Source organism: Lipotes vexillifer, unplaced genomic scaffold (genome assembly GCF_000442215.2).
Source record: "Lipotes vexillifer unplaced genomic scaffold, Lipotes_vexillifer_v1.1 scaffold147, whole genome shotgun sequence".
Classification (NCBI taxonomy): Eukaryota; Metazoa; Chordata; class Mammalia; order Artiodactyla; family Lipotidae; genus Lipotes; species Lipotes vexillifer.
This window is the reverse complement of record NW_006778796.1, coordinates 1,291,247-1,306,749: the sequence shown is the minus strand read 5'-3', so window position 1 is coordinate 1,306,749 and position 15,503 is coordinate 1,291,247. Positions and strand designations below refer to the sequence as shown.

The 15,503-nt window shown below is 43.6% G+C and overlaps 1 protein-coding gene across 1 annotated transcript; it reads right to left on the bottom strand.

Moving 5' to 3' along the window:
• Positions 1 to 1,367: 1,367 nt before the first annotated feature.
• ADGRF4 (adhesion G protein-coupled receptor F4) lies at positions 1,368 to 13,077 on the bottom strand. The gene is given in 6 exon segments (XM_007472234.1): positions 1,368 to 1,663; positions 5,030 to 5,087; positions 5,513 to 5,554; positions 7,729 to 8,117; positions 8,120 to 9,185; positions 12,829 to 13,077. Coding segments are annotated over 6 exon segments (2,100 nt in total).
• Between the last annotated feature and the right edge of the window lie 2,426 nt (positions 13,078 to 15,503).

The following is a 15,503-nucleotide window of genomic DNA, read 5'->3' as shown; positions in this document are numbered from 1 at the left end:
AACTGTCTCCAAAGTAGATTCAGTATGTCCCCTGCCACCCCACCTCCCATGCCTCCCCCCAACCTACCCCTGAACCTAGATCCAGCCCCTTGCCCCCCAAAGGGCCCGGGACCCATGCAGAGAGATGGGTGGCTAAGCCAAGGAGCCACAGAGCAGGCCCTTGGGGGTGAAAGGGGACTGAGTCTTACTCTAGCCAACTTTGACCAAGAAGCCAGGCTTTTGCAGGTCATGAGTAGATCAAAGAGTCCATAGATCTACCTCCTTCAAGCCCAGTCACCAAATGTTCTCTTCAATTTTTCCTCAGCAAACCTTCTCACACTGAGAGTTTAGGTGTCACTCCTGGCAAGAAGAGAAAGTCTTCCAAAGAAGCATGACAGTCCCTCCACATTCCAGCCTGCCTTCCAGCCTCCTTCTCCAGGAGCTCAACTCTCCGGCCAGGACACAGGATATCCACGAGGAATGGGGCAGCATAGGCAAAATGGATGAAGCCCTGGTTAACAGTCAGAATAATAGCTGGCATGTACCGATAACTTAATTTGAACCAGGCACTAGTCTATCAGTTTTGAATGTGTTGGCTCAGTGAATCCTGAGACCACCCTGGGAGGTATGTACTATTATTAGCCCCATTTTACAGATGAGGAAATGGAGGCACAGAGGCACTGGCAATTTCTTCAAGGTCACACAGCATGAAGGCTATTCCCCCAGCTTAATTTTTCTGTGCACTTTGCCTTCTCCATGCTGCTCCCTCAAGCCTAAACTTGCAATGCCCTCTCTCTCCCTCCTCTAAGCTTGGTCTCTAGAATGACTCAGCGGCTCTGAATTTGCAGCTTTACTAGGAAAACCGTGTTGCTTCTCTCCGGGTATCTATTCTATCTGTCCCATTTCTCATTGTGGAATGAGGAGTTCTTTTAAGTGAATTTTAGGCATGAGTAAATAAGTGGAAGAGATTTCAGAGGAATGGAGAAGCCGTCCACCGGTGACCCTGAAATCACACTGGGTAACACAAGGTCTGCTGGGTCATATAAAGGTCCGCCCTTCACATGAACAGCAGAGGGCGCTGTGCAGCCGTGGCCTTGTATTAAGAACGCTGTTCCCCGCCCTCTCCTGCTTCCCAGGATGGGAACCCCCAGTTAGGATCTATACATGGAGAAAACTGCCCCGTTTTCACACCTCTGCTGTCCTTCCATGGTTCCGGGACCTCCCTGTACACCTGTCCCGACCTTGTTCCTAAGAATAATCTGACCTGTGGTCACTGGAACATGTGGAGTTTCCAACCACAGGGCCCCAAATCTGGGCAAGTCCAATTCTGGTCTCCTGCCCCCTTTCTGGCTCTAGGAATTCGGCCTGCCTCCCCAGACCCCGTCAGTCTAAGATTTTGTGTTCTGGTTTAAGGTCTGAAATACTGCCTGCGTTCTGTGGTTGACCCCTAGCCTGGCCGTGACCCGGCCTTGTGCTTCCCAGACACTTGTGTCCTTGAGCTGTAATTCTGCTCTCAACCGTGTGGTTGGAGCCCTGCTTTCTGCTGAAAGACTTTCCCGGTGCTGCCAGCTCTCCATTCTGGACTTGGGAGGATCACTGATCATGAATTTCCAGTCTTGTCCTCTGAGTTTGTTGCACCCCCAACATGGTGCCAGCTGCTGCTTCTGAGACCTTCTGATTCCTCCTGGGTACAGATGTAAAAAGCGGAGGACCCCAATTACTGAGAAAATTCACCAGGGCCAGGGCCACCCGCGGAGGATATGCTTAAAGAATGCAATACTCATCCGTCCCCCACTTCACAGGTTCAAAAGTAGAAATTGAAAGTTGAAGAAATAGGTGGTGAGGATTTCTTTCGGGAGAGTTGTTAGTGTGTTTCCATCTCCTTCCTCCACTTCCTCCTGATACTGGTCAAACTTTGAGCACCCGCCTGATTCTAGTAAGTGGTGTAATGCCCGATCTTGGCTTCTACTGGTTGTCACCAACTTTTCGTACAGCCAACCAGGTATGCCCAGCTAGCTAGAGAGAAGACTTCAGCCACGCCTCTCTTCTCTAGAATGGTTAGACAGTATCCCCAGGTTGCAGGGCCTCCTCCACCCGGCTTAGTCTAATAAGCTTCCCAAAACAGGTCAAATGAGAAGCTTAATGGAAAGATCAGCTTTACTAAATCATCTGAGCTACCTCTCCTTAGTGACTAATCAAGAAATGCTATAGTGGGCTTCCCTGGTGGCGCAGTGGTTGAGAGTCCGCCTGCCGATGCAGGGGACGCGGGTTCGTGCCCCGGTCCGGGAAGATCCCACATGCCGCGGAGCGGCTGGGCCCGTGAGCCGTGGCCGCTGAGCCTGTGCTTCCGGAGCCTGTGCTCCGCAACGGGAGAGGCCACAGCAGTGAGAGGCCCGCGTACCGTAAAAAAAAAAAAAAGAAGAAAAAAAAAAGAAATGCTACAGTCATGCTCCCCCACGGAAGATCCTTGTGGAGTAGGAAATGGGCAGAAATTGGGAGGGTTAATTTTGTAAAGTTCTACTATTTCCTCCGCTTTAATGTTCTAATATAAAAATCCAAACGTGAAGGTGATTAATTAAGAATAATATGCCAGTGTTTTCTTCTCTGTTTTCACAGCACCTGATACATGCTAGTCAATGTATATGACAGAGCCCCCTCTCCCTCCCCGCACCCCGCTTCCTGGGACCATGAGCCAATGTCCACAGCACCACAACATCGGTTTGTATAATCTGTAACCCAGGAGGTCCCTTAAAGGTTCTTGAAACTCAGAGCGTCTTTGATTCCATGAGATTGTTTCAACCCTTTGCTTTGCCCCATTGCTCAATATATGGGCCGTGACTCAGAAACGAAAGGAATGTAAAAGAGGATGTGCCTGTTGCCAGGTGGTGTTTAAACGTAAAATCTGAGACTCATCTATATCCGTGCAGAAAGGCCACCAAAGCTCTCCAAGACAAAAGCATACCAACATTGATTGCCCTGCCCACATGCCCCTGCGACCTCTCAGGCTTCTGGCTGCCACTTTGTGACTTATTCTCCCCTTCACGGCTGCCTAATATTTGTTTTCCCCTGATTGCACCTGTGGAGAAGTGTGTCTCAGAGGCTGGCTGTGAATAGGCCGCTAATTTACCACAACTCCACCCATACCCCCTTAAGAATGATTCTGAGCTCCAACTTCATTAGGGAGAGATGGACTTGTTGCTTTGTGATTCCAATCAATTGTCTTCCTTCTCAACAATGGGGCTCTTCTAAGTGTCAACACTCACTGGCAAGATGGAATTAAGGTGTGTGTAAACAGCAAGATGTCTCCTGTATCAGAGCAGGTATGATGACAGCATCCTCTCACTGAGGACAGAAAAAAAAAGTATTCTTAAGATTTGGTCATGTAAACTGAGATGACGTAGGTTTTAAAGATGTGCGTATTTTCGTCTATGTGCTGGGCAATAAAGGCGTTTCCATTCTCTGAAAGATATCCCCCTGTTTCCTTCCCACCTCCCTCCAGCATCACATAGTAGGCAATAGTGTGCTACCAGGGGGCACTGAGAAGTTAGTCACAGCTTACAAGTGAAGCTTCTCCTTGAGTTTTTAATACATCTTTTTTTTTTTTTTTTTTTTTTTTTGCGGTACGCCAGCCTCTCTCTGTTGTGGCCTCTCTCGCTGCGGAGCACAGGCTCAGGACGTGCAGGCTCAGCAGCCATGGCTCACGGGCCCAGCCGCTCCGCGGCATGTGGGATCCTCCCGGACCGGGGCACGAAGCCGTGTCCCCTGCATCGGCAGGTGGACTCTCAACCACTGCGCCACCAGGGAAGCCCAATACTCATATCTTATCCTCAACAATTCATTAATTTAGATCCATACGTTGGGCTTAACGATGCATTCTAAATGGGGAAAAAATAACAGTGATGTCAACGAGGAATAGCATTGACCAAAATGCACATAGATTTATATTCATGTCTGTGCCTGACTAGAGATAAACATGTAAAAATGAAAGCATGAAATACCCAAGTTGACACAGCTAAACAGAATTAAATTATCATATCTCACTGAATCTAACATTGTAAGCAACATCATTAGTTTTACATCCACTAAGGAAGAAAAGGAAAAAATAACTTGCCAATTAAATCGTGACTTGTCACTGACTGTACAAAACATTTCAATTTCAGAAATGTTCAGAGGTGAATAAAAAATGTCTACCTTAGAACTGATGAACTGTGGCACTAAAAGTCACACTCAGTACTAGCTGACCATAAATTCTGACTCTCAGTGTGTCCAGAAAGCTTTTTATTTATTTTAAAAGTAGCTCTTATTGAGAAACTCTTGGTTGAATAAGTGACTTCTTTCTAATTGATATAACAATGATGGCAATTTCAGTTGGTGCTTGCAAAGACAGATAGCTAGGTCAAAAGTCATCTTCAAGATCTACAAATACACAAACACTTCAATTCAAGGCAGTGTGGCTCACTGGAAAAGCCCAAAGCAAGGAGAATGCTAATTCTCACAATTAGTTGGGTGGCTTTGGGCAAATCTCTCAAGTACTCTGGGCCTTACTTTCCTTACCTATGGAATAACTAGGTTGGACTAAAATCCCATTTCTAACTCTTGTCTTATTTCCCAGCTTTAGCATTTTTTAGAATTTAAGGTTCTGGGTTCGTTCATGTTGTCTCATCTCAATGGTCTAAATGTACTTAGTTGAAATACAACAGGTATGGAAACTTTTCTTTCTTTCTCTCTTTTTTTTTTTTTTTGCCTGCTCTGAGGGGCTTGCAGGATCTTAGTTCCCTGACCAGGGATCGAACCCAGGACTCGGGACTGAAAGCACTGAATCCTAACCACTGGACTGCCAGGGAATTCCTTGGAAACTTTTCTTGAGGTCTGTATTCCATTGACCTTAATCTCTAGCAGGACAGTCCAAATTTGTTGAATGAAGGAAAGTATGCCGTCACGATTCTGTTTGCTAACAAATCCTGAACACTAAGCTATAATATTTGTCTCATCATGACTCTGCTGAGGACATTGATTCTCCAATATTGAGACTGAAAAGGAGAGGCTAAACTCTGCTGCCTTTGACCGCCCCTCAGTGAAGACATCCTCAACCTCAAAGCATCTCTGATCTAAAGAAGCAACGACAGTGAAGAAATGACAGCATCCCCAGGGCCCAGACCTGTGTCGTGAAACTCTGAGGCCATCAACCCTGGTAGAAGCGGCATCAAATGGTTTAGCACAGTGCTTGGAAAATAATAAGACTTGGATAAAAGTTGAGGTTTAGTTACAACTGAATTTAGGATTAAGATTAAAATTCTGGTCATGGTTTCTATTCTTTGCACCAGCTATGTTCAAATGTAGCCTCCAATTGACTTGATAAAAACAGGACACGAAAGAGTATAGTTCGTTCCTCTCCCCCTCAAAGCTGATGCCTTGAACTACCCCACAGACTCAACTCTTCCGGACTGTACTCTCTGATCAAGGTTGCTTCATCCACCTGCTCCCGTCAACTACATGGAGATCATTTACAACGAGTGAAACAAACTCAAATTACCTTGTGATCAATAACGGTTCCAAACAGCAAGATGAAGAACCCCTGTGGCAAAATTCAACAACGTATGAGGGACAGTTGTGCAGACTGTATCCCAGCTGTTAATACCACTCTTCTAGATTCCTTCGAAGATACTTATCAGACATTAGAAACTTCAGTTCCCACTGGTTCCGACAAACATGCATTGATGAGTATTTTCTTTGAGTGTATCACAAAGAGAGAGGACCACCTTCATGCTTGTGCACCAGAGTTATTGATATGTATTGAATGGCTTCAGATGTAGGATAGAGTTTGCAGCCTTATTAAATCTCTCTGCTTTCTTCCCAAATATTAAGATAGCTGTTCTTACTCATGATGACAGTAACATGTGACATAAACTCTTGTCATTCAAAGTCACAATCAGGGAAGGTGTCTTGAGAAAAAGAAATGTATTCTAGTCTACTTTCAGTGGAAGAAATAGGCAGCTAGAGCCTCTGAGGTGGTGGAAGAAACTTCTGCATAAAAGAAAGAGAAGTTTACAGAGACCTGTAAGGCCAGGGTCTATTCAAGTTTAAATTATCTCTGCTCACCTATAAAGTCACAATAATTGACAGTCAACCCTTTTATGTGGTGGGAGTTGAGGTCCAAGAAAAATCTGGATCCTGCCATGAGAGTGAAGGGAAGCCTGGTTTCTAAGGATGGTTTCATGAAGAAGAAACACTGATCAGAAGACTGAAATTTTAAAACGTGAGTCACAGGAAAAGCTTGCTTAGAAAAATGGAGTGTGTGTAACTAAAGGGGGGTTTAGAATTTTTCTTTCCATCAAGAAAATAGAAAGAGAAATGATCTGAAAAAGAAATGCAGGACAAAATTTCCTGGGGTTTAATTAAGTTGCAAAGTAAAAATAGGATGGGATCATTAGTAATCAGAGTAACTTCAAAAGTTGGGGAGATTTACGTGAGTCCAAGAGCTTTTGATTTCCTACCCCCCGCCCCAAGAAATCCTTAAGTAAAAGGCTTCTCTTTAAAGCAATGCAAAGGAAAAAGTGAAATAAATATTCTCCATAGTTACTAAAGAATTATGAGTAGGATATATAATTGAACTGAGTTGGCATTTCTTGAAAGTTGGCTTTATTATTTTGTATCGAGTTTTGAAATAGAGTAACAGTGACATGGAATACTTTGTGCCTTTATTTAGACAGTTATATTTGTTTTATTTAAAGCAGTGGTCAAACCTTTTCTTGAAAATATTTTTCTGCAAAGAAGCAGATAATAAATATTTTAGGCTTTACAAGCTCTACAGCCTCTGTAGCAACTATCTCATCTTTGCCATTGTGACACAACAGCAGCCGTAGGCAAAATGTAAACCAATGAGTAATGCTGTATTTCAGTAAAACTATTTACAAAAACAGGCAGCAGGCCATAGTTTGCCAGCCCCTGATTTAAAACATTTAAAAAATATGAATTTGTCAAATTTTCTATTACTCATGGATATGGAAAGCAGCCTAATGACAGCTTCCTGAAAATGGCTTAGTAGCCAAGATGAAATAAAACAACTTTTAGGTGGATAATCTTGTCTAAGCAAGAAAAGAAAATAGAGATCATTTTAGGTCCATCCTTATCTTATAGAGGAGAAGTCTGAGGACCAGAGAAAGTGACATTCCTGGGATCAAGTAACATGTGTCAAGATCCATTTCTGTGAATAACAACCTACATTTATTTGACAGAGAACAGTAGGGAAGAGGTATGAGAACCCCTGACTGGTTAACACCCAAAGTGAGTGGCAAGGGCCGTCCCTTCATACTGTGAAAAATGACTGTTATTTTATGGAGCACCCAAACTACTTGAGAAAGGGTAAAAATTGTGCTTGTTTTGAGGCATAACATATTAAGTATAGCCTCACACATCCCTGACCAAAGACTGGTCTTCCATAAGTGAAGGTCAACTTCTTTTGACGTTGAAACTTTAGGAGGGATACAGGCAAACCAGCGAGGAGAGAGAGGAGATTCCTACCCAACCAGCCTGATCATCTAAATCCAACTGGACAATCAATAGAGTGAGAGATGCCACAGATAAATGTCTCTAAGATACAGAAGGAAATGGGAAGAATATGTCGTGTTCTATATTTTTAATCCATAGCCATGTTTTATTGTAAAACCAGAATAACAAATTATAAGATAATAATAATGTTTTATAAATAAAATATTAATTAATAAAATACGTCTCTCTTCTGGAACTTACCTGGAAAGCATTGAGCAGGGCAAAGATTATATGAAATACCAAGGAAGTGCCTTCGATGAGGGTAGCTATTCCAAAACCCCAGGTCAGTCCCAGCAATGGGGTGAGGATGGCGACCTTTTTGCTGATCCTCATAATAATGGCCACATCCTGAGACCTGGAACTGCCAATAGAGGGCCTCTGAGTGTTGACAGCAACAACCAAAACCACAACAAGATTCACAGCCACAATAAGCAAGGCTGGGATAGCAAATGCTAAAAGGGCTTTGGTATTGTCCCAGTTAAGCCAACAGGCACCATGTCTCATGTAGCCTTTCCCTGGCACTGTGATAGCGACTGTGGTGACAGCAATGACCAACGGGCACCCATAGCCAATGGCAAAGCCAATGGCATCATGCAGGACTTCATCATCCTCCGGAAAACGACCAATAGTCCATAGGTGATGAACAGTGCTTTGAAGAGCATCCAGAAAAACAGAGAGAGGTAGAAAAAGTGGCTGAAAAATGTCACCGCAACACACCAGTTGTAGTTCTGGGCCTTTTTGTTAAAGTTAGAGCCTAGGATGAACCACACATTGGCGGTCAGGAGAGACACAGCTATGTTCACAATGCATACATGTTGCATGTATGATATCTCCATCACGACCACTCGGGACCAAACTGTGGCTTCAATGATCAGGCAAAGAATCAAGCTAAGGATGGAGACACTGAGCCCAATGCAGCTGATATAGTCCAGGACCTTGTTGTCTACAGGTATGGGGGACATGAGAATGGAAAAAGACATCACCACGTTGGTGTAGTTACACCAGCATTTCACTTTGCTGGCTGTATCCAATGTTGTTTCACAGACATTCTCATCCCACCTCCTTTTCCTGGAGTGCCAGCCAACACACTGGGCCCTGGCATTCCGGGATTTATTGATCTTCTCAAAGGTGAATAAGATTTGCTTTAATCTTTCTGGTAAAATCACCAAAACCACCAGCCCATTTACCTGCCTGGGAAGACTGGCATTTTGCAAGTAGGCTTCTTTCAGAACAGCCCCCAAGGTGGGAAAAGCTATACTGATGGCTTCGGATGCATGTGGTGGCAGCTTCCACAGCTCTTGCCTGGGAACGTCTATCATTCCTAGAATACCCTCTGTTGTATTGCTCACGTTCATGGAGAAACTGAAACTTCTCTCTGAGGTATTGTGGTTGGTGTGACGCCCTTTATTCTGAATGAAGAGTTCATCTGCAATGTGCTCCGGTTTGTTCTGGATGCGGAATCGCCTCCCAAACCAATTCACTGACTGCAACAAATCTGAGCTGGCATTTTTTTCAGGAGTGAAAGCCCAGTTTGGAATGACTGCTTTGTCGAGGATGTGGTTGGCCACTTTGCAGTAGCTCTGCAGTGGACAAAAGTGGATATTATACTGGGGATTTACACAGTGTTGTACAAAGTTGATTTCTAAAACCTGAAATATCTAAAGATCAAATGATTTGAAATTATTTGACATATTTCTCTTCAAATGCACTGTTTATTAGAATCTAATACTAGTAGGCCTGCAGAGGGGGAGAAAAGTAAAAGAATGTTAAAAATAAAACAAAATAATATAAGGTAAAATGAAATGAAATAAAATAAATAAGATGAATTGAAATAAGATAAAATGAAATGAAATAAAATAAATAAAATAAAATAAAACCAATCACAGATCAGAGTTACCTGCTTTAGTATATGGCCAGGGCAGCATTCCCACACTGCAACTTGTATAACCCAAGTTTCCCATGAGATATTGATGACGATTTAAGAAGGAGATTGGAAGTAGATTCTATGGCAATCCAAGTTTGAGTAGTACAGCATACCATATCCTTATACCCCCCACTCTTATAAAGAGTGCCAAGGTTCATTAACACAGGAAAAGCTCTAAAAAGTCCTGCCGTAAGGAGACCTACTTGGCTTTGTTTAGCCCAGAGTTCCTATATCTGCTGTGCTACAGATCTCTCTTTTAAAAATGGAAACTCTGCTAAGATTTCTCAGGACAATTACATTCTACAAGAATAAAATTTGGGAAACACTAGAGTAGGAACAGTCTTCCCCACAGCCATCACTGTGTGATAGTTTCTTGAAAATAGTCTGTACCAAAACATGTATAAAAAATGTTCTAACTTCTTGAAATTTTCCATAAACTGGGATAAATCAATATGCAAAACTGAACTGAACTGTTCTGATTGCTGTGGTTATCGTAGTTTTTACCCTGAAAATACATTTGAAACTATTAAAATGCAAGATTTTGAAAAAAAAATATGGGCACAGGACTGTGCCCGTCCCATTCTCTTCCCTTGAAGAGACCCCATGGAGATACTGGGAAATGTCAAATTAAAACTTCTCTCTGACTTCATTTGAAAAGGGTGCAATTGTTGTCCCAAGATGAGCAATGCCACTTAAGATGACTCATTCTCCCGGTTTGTATATTTTTCTACCTGCTGATTATTATACTTTTGCTTTCTCAAACTTTCCTACTTAGAGGAACTTTTTTGTAGTTAAACAAGTGAGAGAGAGACCCTACGCATTCACAAAGTGAGTCTCCCTTTCCCATTTGTAATATTACATCATTAATACTGGGTTCTTGGTAGGATAATTAGGGGCTACCCATTGCCCCTTTTCCTTTATCCACTAATTTTCTTCTGTTACATCTGGCTGTGCGCTGGCTTTATAAAGGAGCTTCTTCTGGTTTTTTTCTAGAAGAGTTTTTACCTATAATACTGCTTTCCTATCAGGTGGCTCCTGGTTTGATCACATACAATGTTAAGGAAATGAGTAGCTCTCTACTGGAAATATAATATTTCTCCTTCCGCATCACAGGTTTCAAAACACCATATTGTTGGTAGGGGTTAATCTTACATAGTCAGAGTAGGGCAGAGAGGCCCTTGGTGGCTCCTTGGTCTTGAGGTGAAAGTCCAGGACTGGAAGCCAGCAGACTTGGGTTTCTACCTCTGGCTCAAGCCTTGATTAGCTGTTACCCATCACTCCAGGCTCCAGTCTCCTTAACTTAAAATAAACACATTTCTGGCTCAAAAGCTCTGTGCTTTTTGCTTGACTCACAGCCAAAGAAGTTGCATCTAAGCCCAAGCCAGGCTGACCATGCAATCAATTTAAATTTGGGGGAGTTTAACATACTGGCTCTTGGATTCCTTTTGTCAGAAGAACCAGCAATGACCTACTTAGAGTCGGCCCAACTGTTGGTGACTATTCATGAGGGCCTTCCCTCAGCAACCCACAGAATCCAGCCAGCTGACATCCCAGGCCACCACTGCCAAGCTGAGCCAGAGCTCTCTTCCTGGGGATAAACGTGATTCCAACAGCATGGAGCTAGAGACCCTGACAAGACCAAGGCTCTGCTGTCCCCCTGTGGAAACCCAGCATGGCATATATATATATATATATATATATATATATATGTTGACAGTGGGTAGGGGAGAAACATTAGCAGCACACAGCAGCTTAGACTGGGGGCTTCCATCCTCTCCGCACTTCATGCCCTCCTCCATCAGCACCACTGAGAGGGAAGCTTCCTTCATACTCCCCAGAGGCAAGAAGACGGGAATCTGCATATTTCTCCTGAAATATGCGCTCCTGAAATGTATGACCTGGTCAGACAATCACAGCTTTAACGTACAAGCAGTGAGATCCAAAAGCCTCATGACAACTGCATCGTGGATTCACTCCTTCTTGAACCATAAGCCCCTTTGGGTAGAACCCCCTTGGCAAATGGTGAGTCTCTTCCCTTTAAGTCACTCTGGAATCCAGGGAACAGCTTTGTTCTCTCGTCCGCACATGCTGAGTTACAAACTTTGTCTCTCTGCAAGCTGGACCACGTCCTTTCCTCTTGGAAAAAGATCTCTTCTTTGTACAAGCCCCTTTTTTTGTACAAGGGTCACTGCAGAAGGTCTCAGCCACAGAGGCTGCTGGAGCTGGATGTACTGGGGTCGGGGAGGAAGGCTTTCTCTGCAGCTCTCTGTCTCTGTCACTCTATGTGTCTCTGTGTGTGTTGCTCTCTCTGTTTCTTTCTGTATTTCTCTGGGTCTCTCTCTGTAACCCTCAGCCTCTCTCTGCACCTCTCTGTCTCACTGTGAAGGTGGAGGTCCCAGCGTGGGTGTCTCCATCTCCCTGTCTGGTCTTCTCTCTCTACTACAACAGTTTATTTCACGCTTTTACTTCATTCTTCTCCGTTTTTATTTTAGAACCACCGACCACATGGGAACAGGCTGGTGTGAGAGATCCTCCTCTTCCCTGGCAGAGCCTGGATCCCTCTCCTGAATGCCCCTGGGTCTAAAGTATCCTTGTGTTTCAGGTCTGTGCTGTGGATTGGAAATATATTAACTCACTGAAGGAATTATTTCCACGTGAGCATAGATTCATTCATCACACCTGATAGAAAATGAACGTAGACCAGTACGTTTATTATCCTAGTTTTGGGGAGCTGGGACTGGCACTTCCCAGGCAGGCACCCCAAGGAGAAAGAGTTATATCTGGACTGTAGGAGATGGTGACCTAGAAGCCAGAGACCTACAAAGTAGGAGAGAAGAGAGATGATAGCCTACTTCCTCTGAGTAGGGCTAAAAACACTGACTTGCAATGGCTACAGCTAGTGGACAGAGTGAAGGAAGGATTGCAAGAGGTTAGGACAAATTTGCCTAGAACCCAGACCAGTGGTTTTTTTTTTTTTTTTTGCGGTACGCGGGCCTCTCACTGTTGTGGCCTCTTCCGTTGTGGAGCACAGGCTCCGGACGCGCAGGCTCAGCGGCCATGGCTCGCGAGATGCTCCCGGACCGGGGCACGAACCCGTGTCCCCTGCATTGGCAGGCGGACTCTCAACCACTGCGCCACCAGGGAAGCCCCTAAGCTAGGTCTCTTTCAATCAATTCGTCACTTGCTCCTTCTTTTCTTCCTTCCGCCTCAGGGATGATATCCTGGCATCAGGAGAGAGGCATGCAAGGATGTGACACCAGCCACGCCAGAGATGCACAACCACGTCTTTGGACGTCTGTGCTCAGCCCCGCTTGGCTCACACTGAAACATCTGTGTCCCACTCTCTTCTCCGGTAGCCAGGTCCACAGAGATCACACTGACTCTTTTCTCAAGGGCCAAAGACTGTCCCGATCATGCCTCATGGCTGCAACTTCACAGGGACATGGGAAACTGCCCCGTCTTCTCCACGTGTTCTTCCTCCTCTCTCTTCCTGCTCTGGTTCCTTCAGAAATCACAGAGTCTTCCTCTCTCTTAAAGTCCAGTTCTTGCTCGAGGAAGCCCAGCTCTCTTCTTGGAACCAGCTGGAACATGTCATCATTCAGCTGTTTTGCATCAGCGTCACGCATCCCTGCTTCCCCTCACCAATACCATCCCCCCACCCCCCCACCGCCGGAGTACAGACTGCCTTGTCATCGGTGACCCAATGCCCGTAGAGGGGACAGGACCTCCTGTGGGTGACTCAGGGTGCAAGGAAGGCTGAAATAGGAGGTCCACAGCATGAGGGACCATCACAATAGATGACCATGCCCGAGCTGGCACAGCAGTGATGGTGCCACTCTCTTCCAGCTATAAGACAATTTGTGACTGCGTAAGACTAAGAATTCTTGCCAGATCCTTGGCAAGAAGCAGTCCCTTCAAACAGAAGACTGAGATAGAATTTCCTACAAGACAATTGTGCACGGAGGTATGACTCAGAGCCTACTGGCTGATTTAGAGAATTTCTTTATGGAAATGTGAAATTTTAAAGACCGGATGTTTATGATGGTGGAAAACGTATACCTGCTACAACCGGAGCATTATGCCTAGACATGACCGTCATGAATGGTATTTATTCCTATACATGATTTAATGCGTAGCAACTTGTAAGGGCTTCTTCAATATGGACAAAGTTTTGGGCTTTGTTATCAAATATATTTAATTTGCATTTTGCTATACAAAACCTTCAAACTAACAAAGAATAAGTCTCCATCATTCCATTCTTTGAAAACAATGACATAATTTGAAAAGTAGCTAAAATAGGAAGTAATGGCTTTGGCTTATCAACAGTCAGATATTCTCAAATGTAGCGGTTAAGGACTCAGTTTGCATTTCTATTGGAGGAATACACTGGTCACCTATTACTACTACGACTATTACTATTACTATCATTAATCATTTTGCCTAGCTGACCCCTTACCCTGCCCACGCTTTTCTGGAAACTGCCTACATCTTCCGGGTTTACCATGCATGCAGCGATGCTGAACGATGGGCCTGTCCAGAGCTGACTGGGTTAGGGGAAGGCAGCTGACCCAAGCTGGGTTGACCAGTCGTCATCCCAGGAATTTTCAGGAAAGAAATGGGACTCACTCTCTTCTAGAGAAGCTGAAAAAGACAGCAGCTCACAGCAGTAATTTCCAACTTTACACATTAGGATTAGCAGAGGAGCTTTTTTTTTTTTTAAATTACCAACGTCTGGTTGTCAATGTCCAGAGCCACTGAATCAGAATTTCTGGCAGTAAGTCTCAGACCCTAATATTTTTCCCAAACTTTTAATTTTGAATAATTTCATTACTACTGAAAAGTTGAAAGAATAGTACAGTGAACCCTACATACCCTTCACCTAGATTGCACTATTTGTTAACATTTAGGGATGAGTGGGGTTTTTTTTTAAACTCCCAAGTGATATTACTATAATGGAATTGAGAACAACCCAACTATAGAAAGAAAAATAGCACCAACTGAAGTAGATACACCAAGAAAAACAAAGATTATAAAGAGCATCCTGGTGATACTCTTTATAATCCTGTATTTATAAGATCCTGTATTTCATGCCCTGGGTTCTATGAGATACCCCAGTATCATCATCATAAAATCACCTTCGGGGCTTAAAGTACTGTGACTTAGGAGTTTGTTTACTGCAGTCAAAAGATTCAGGAATAATATGCAGAGGTGATAAAATTCTATAACCTCATCCCTAAATTAAAAACAACAACAAAGGGTTTATTGACTTGAGAGATGAAGATTACATTAAGGGGAATATATTTTTAAAAAACCAGAAGCCATGCATTCCCAAGAGAGTGGGATTCAAGAAAGTAGACCGTATGTTAATCTGTGGCTTTGTGGAAGTGTGTAGCCACTGTGTTCTAACGTAGATTGTTTTGCCACTGGTGAATTAAGTCAAATCTTGCACAAAGCAGGCGCCATACCAGGGGATTGGGGTGGGGAGGGATGGGAGTGGTTTGCCCCAGTGGGGAGGAGTATTTTATTACTGATGTGGTTTAGAATCACCAGAACTTGCTGACAATAGAAGTTGACTGACTATAAGTTAGTTCTATTTTTTTAGACATATTTAGAAATATGATTGTCTATAGACACTACTCCCCATTATTGGTTATTGCCTGGACCCAGGCAAAACACTTCCGCTCCCAACCCCTGTGCCTCTGCTCCCATGTCCAATTCTAGAAACACCAGGCAGTCACCAGGCTTAGAGCTGTCCCCGATCTCATCATATTTGAATAAGAGTCTTGGTTTCTGTTTACAAAATTTCATTTATTGGGTAAAAAGACAATGATGCCATAACTCTTTATCATGTAAATACTTTTGGAAAGGGATTTGGGTCTGTATGATCTTAGGATACAATCCCTAAAGACAGAAAATAGTTTTTGCTGTCTTTTAAGTTTTGCAATTTTTAAGACTAAACATTTGCCCAGAAAGGTACCTGAAATCATTTCTGCGAGCTACAAATAAGCTGATTTTTCCAAACTGTAAGAATATGCTTGAACTTTGTAGGGAA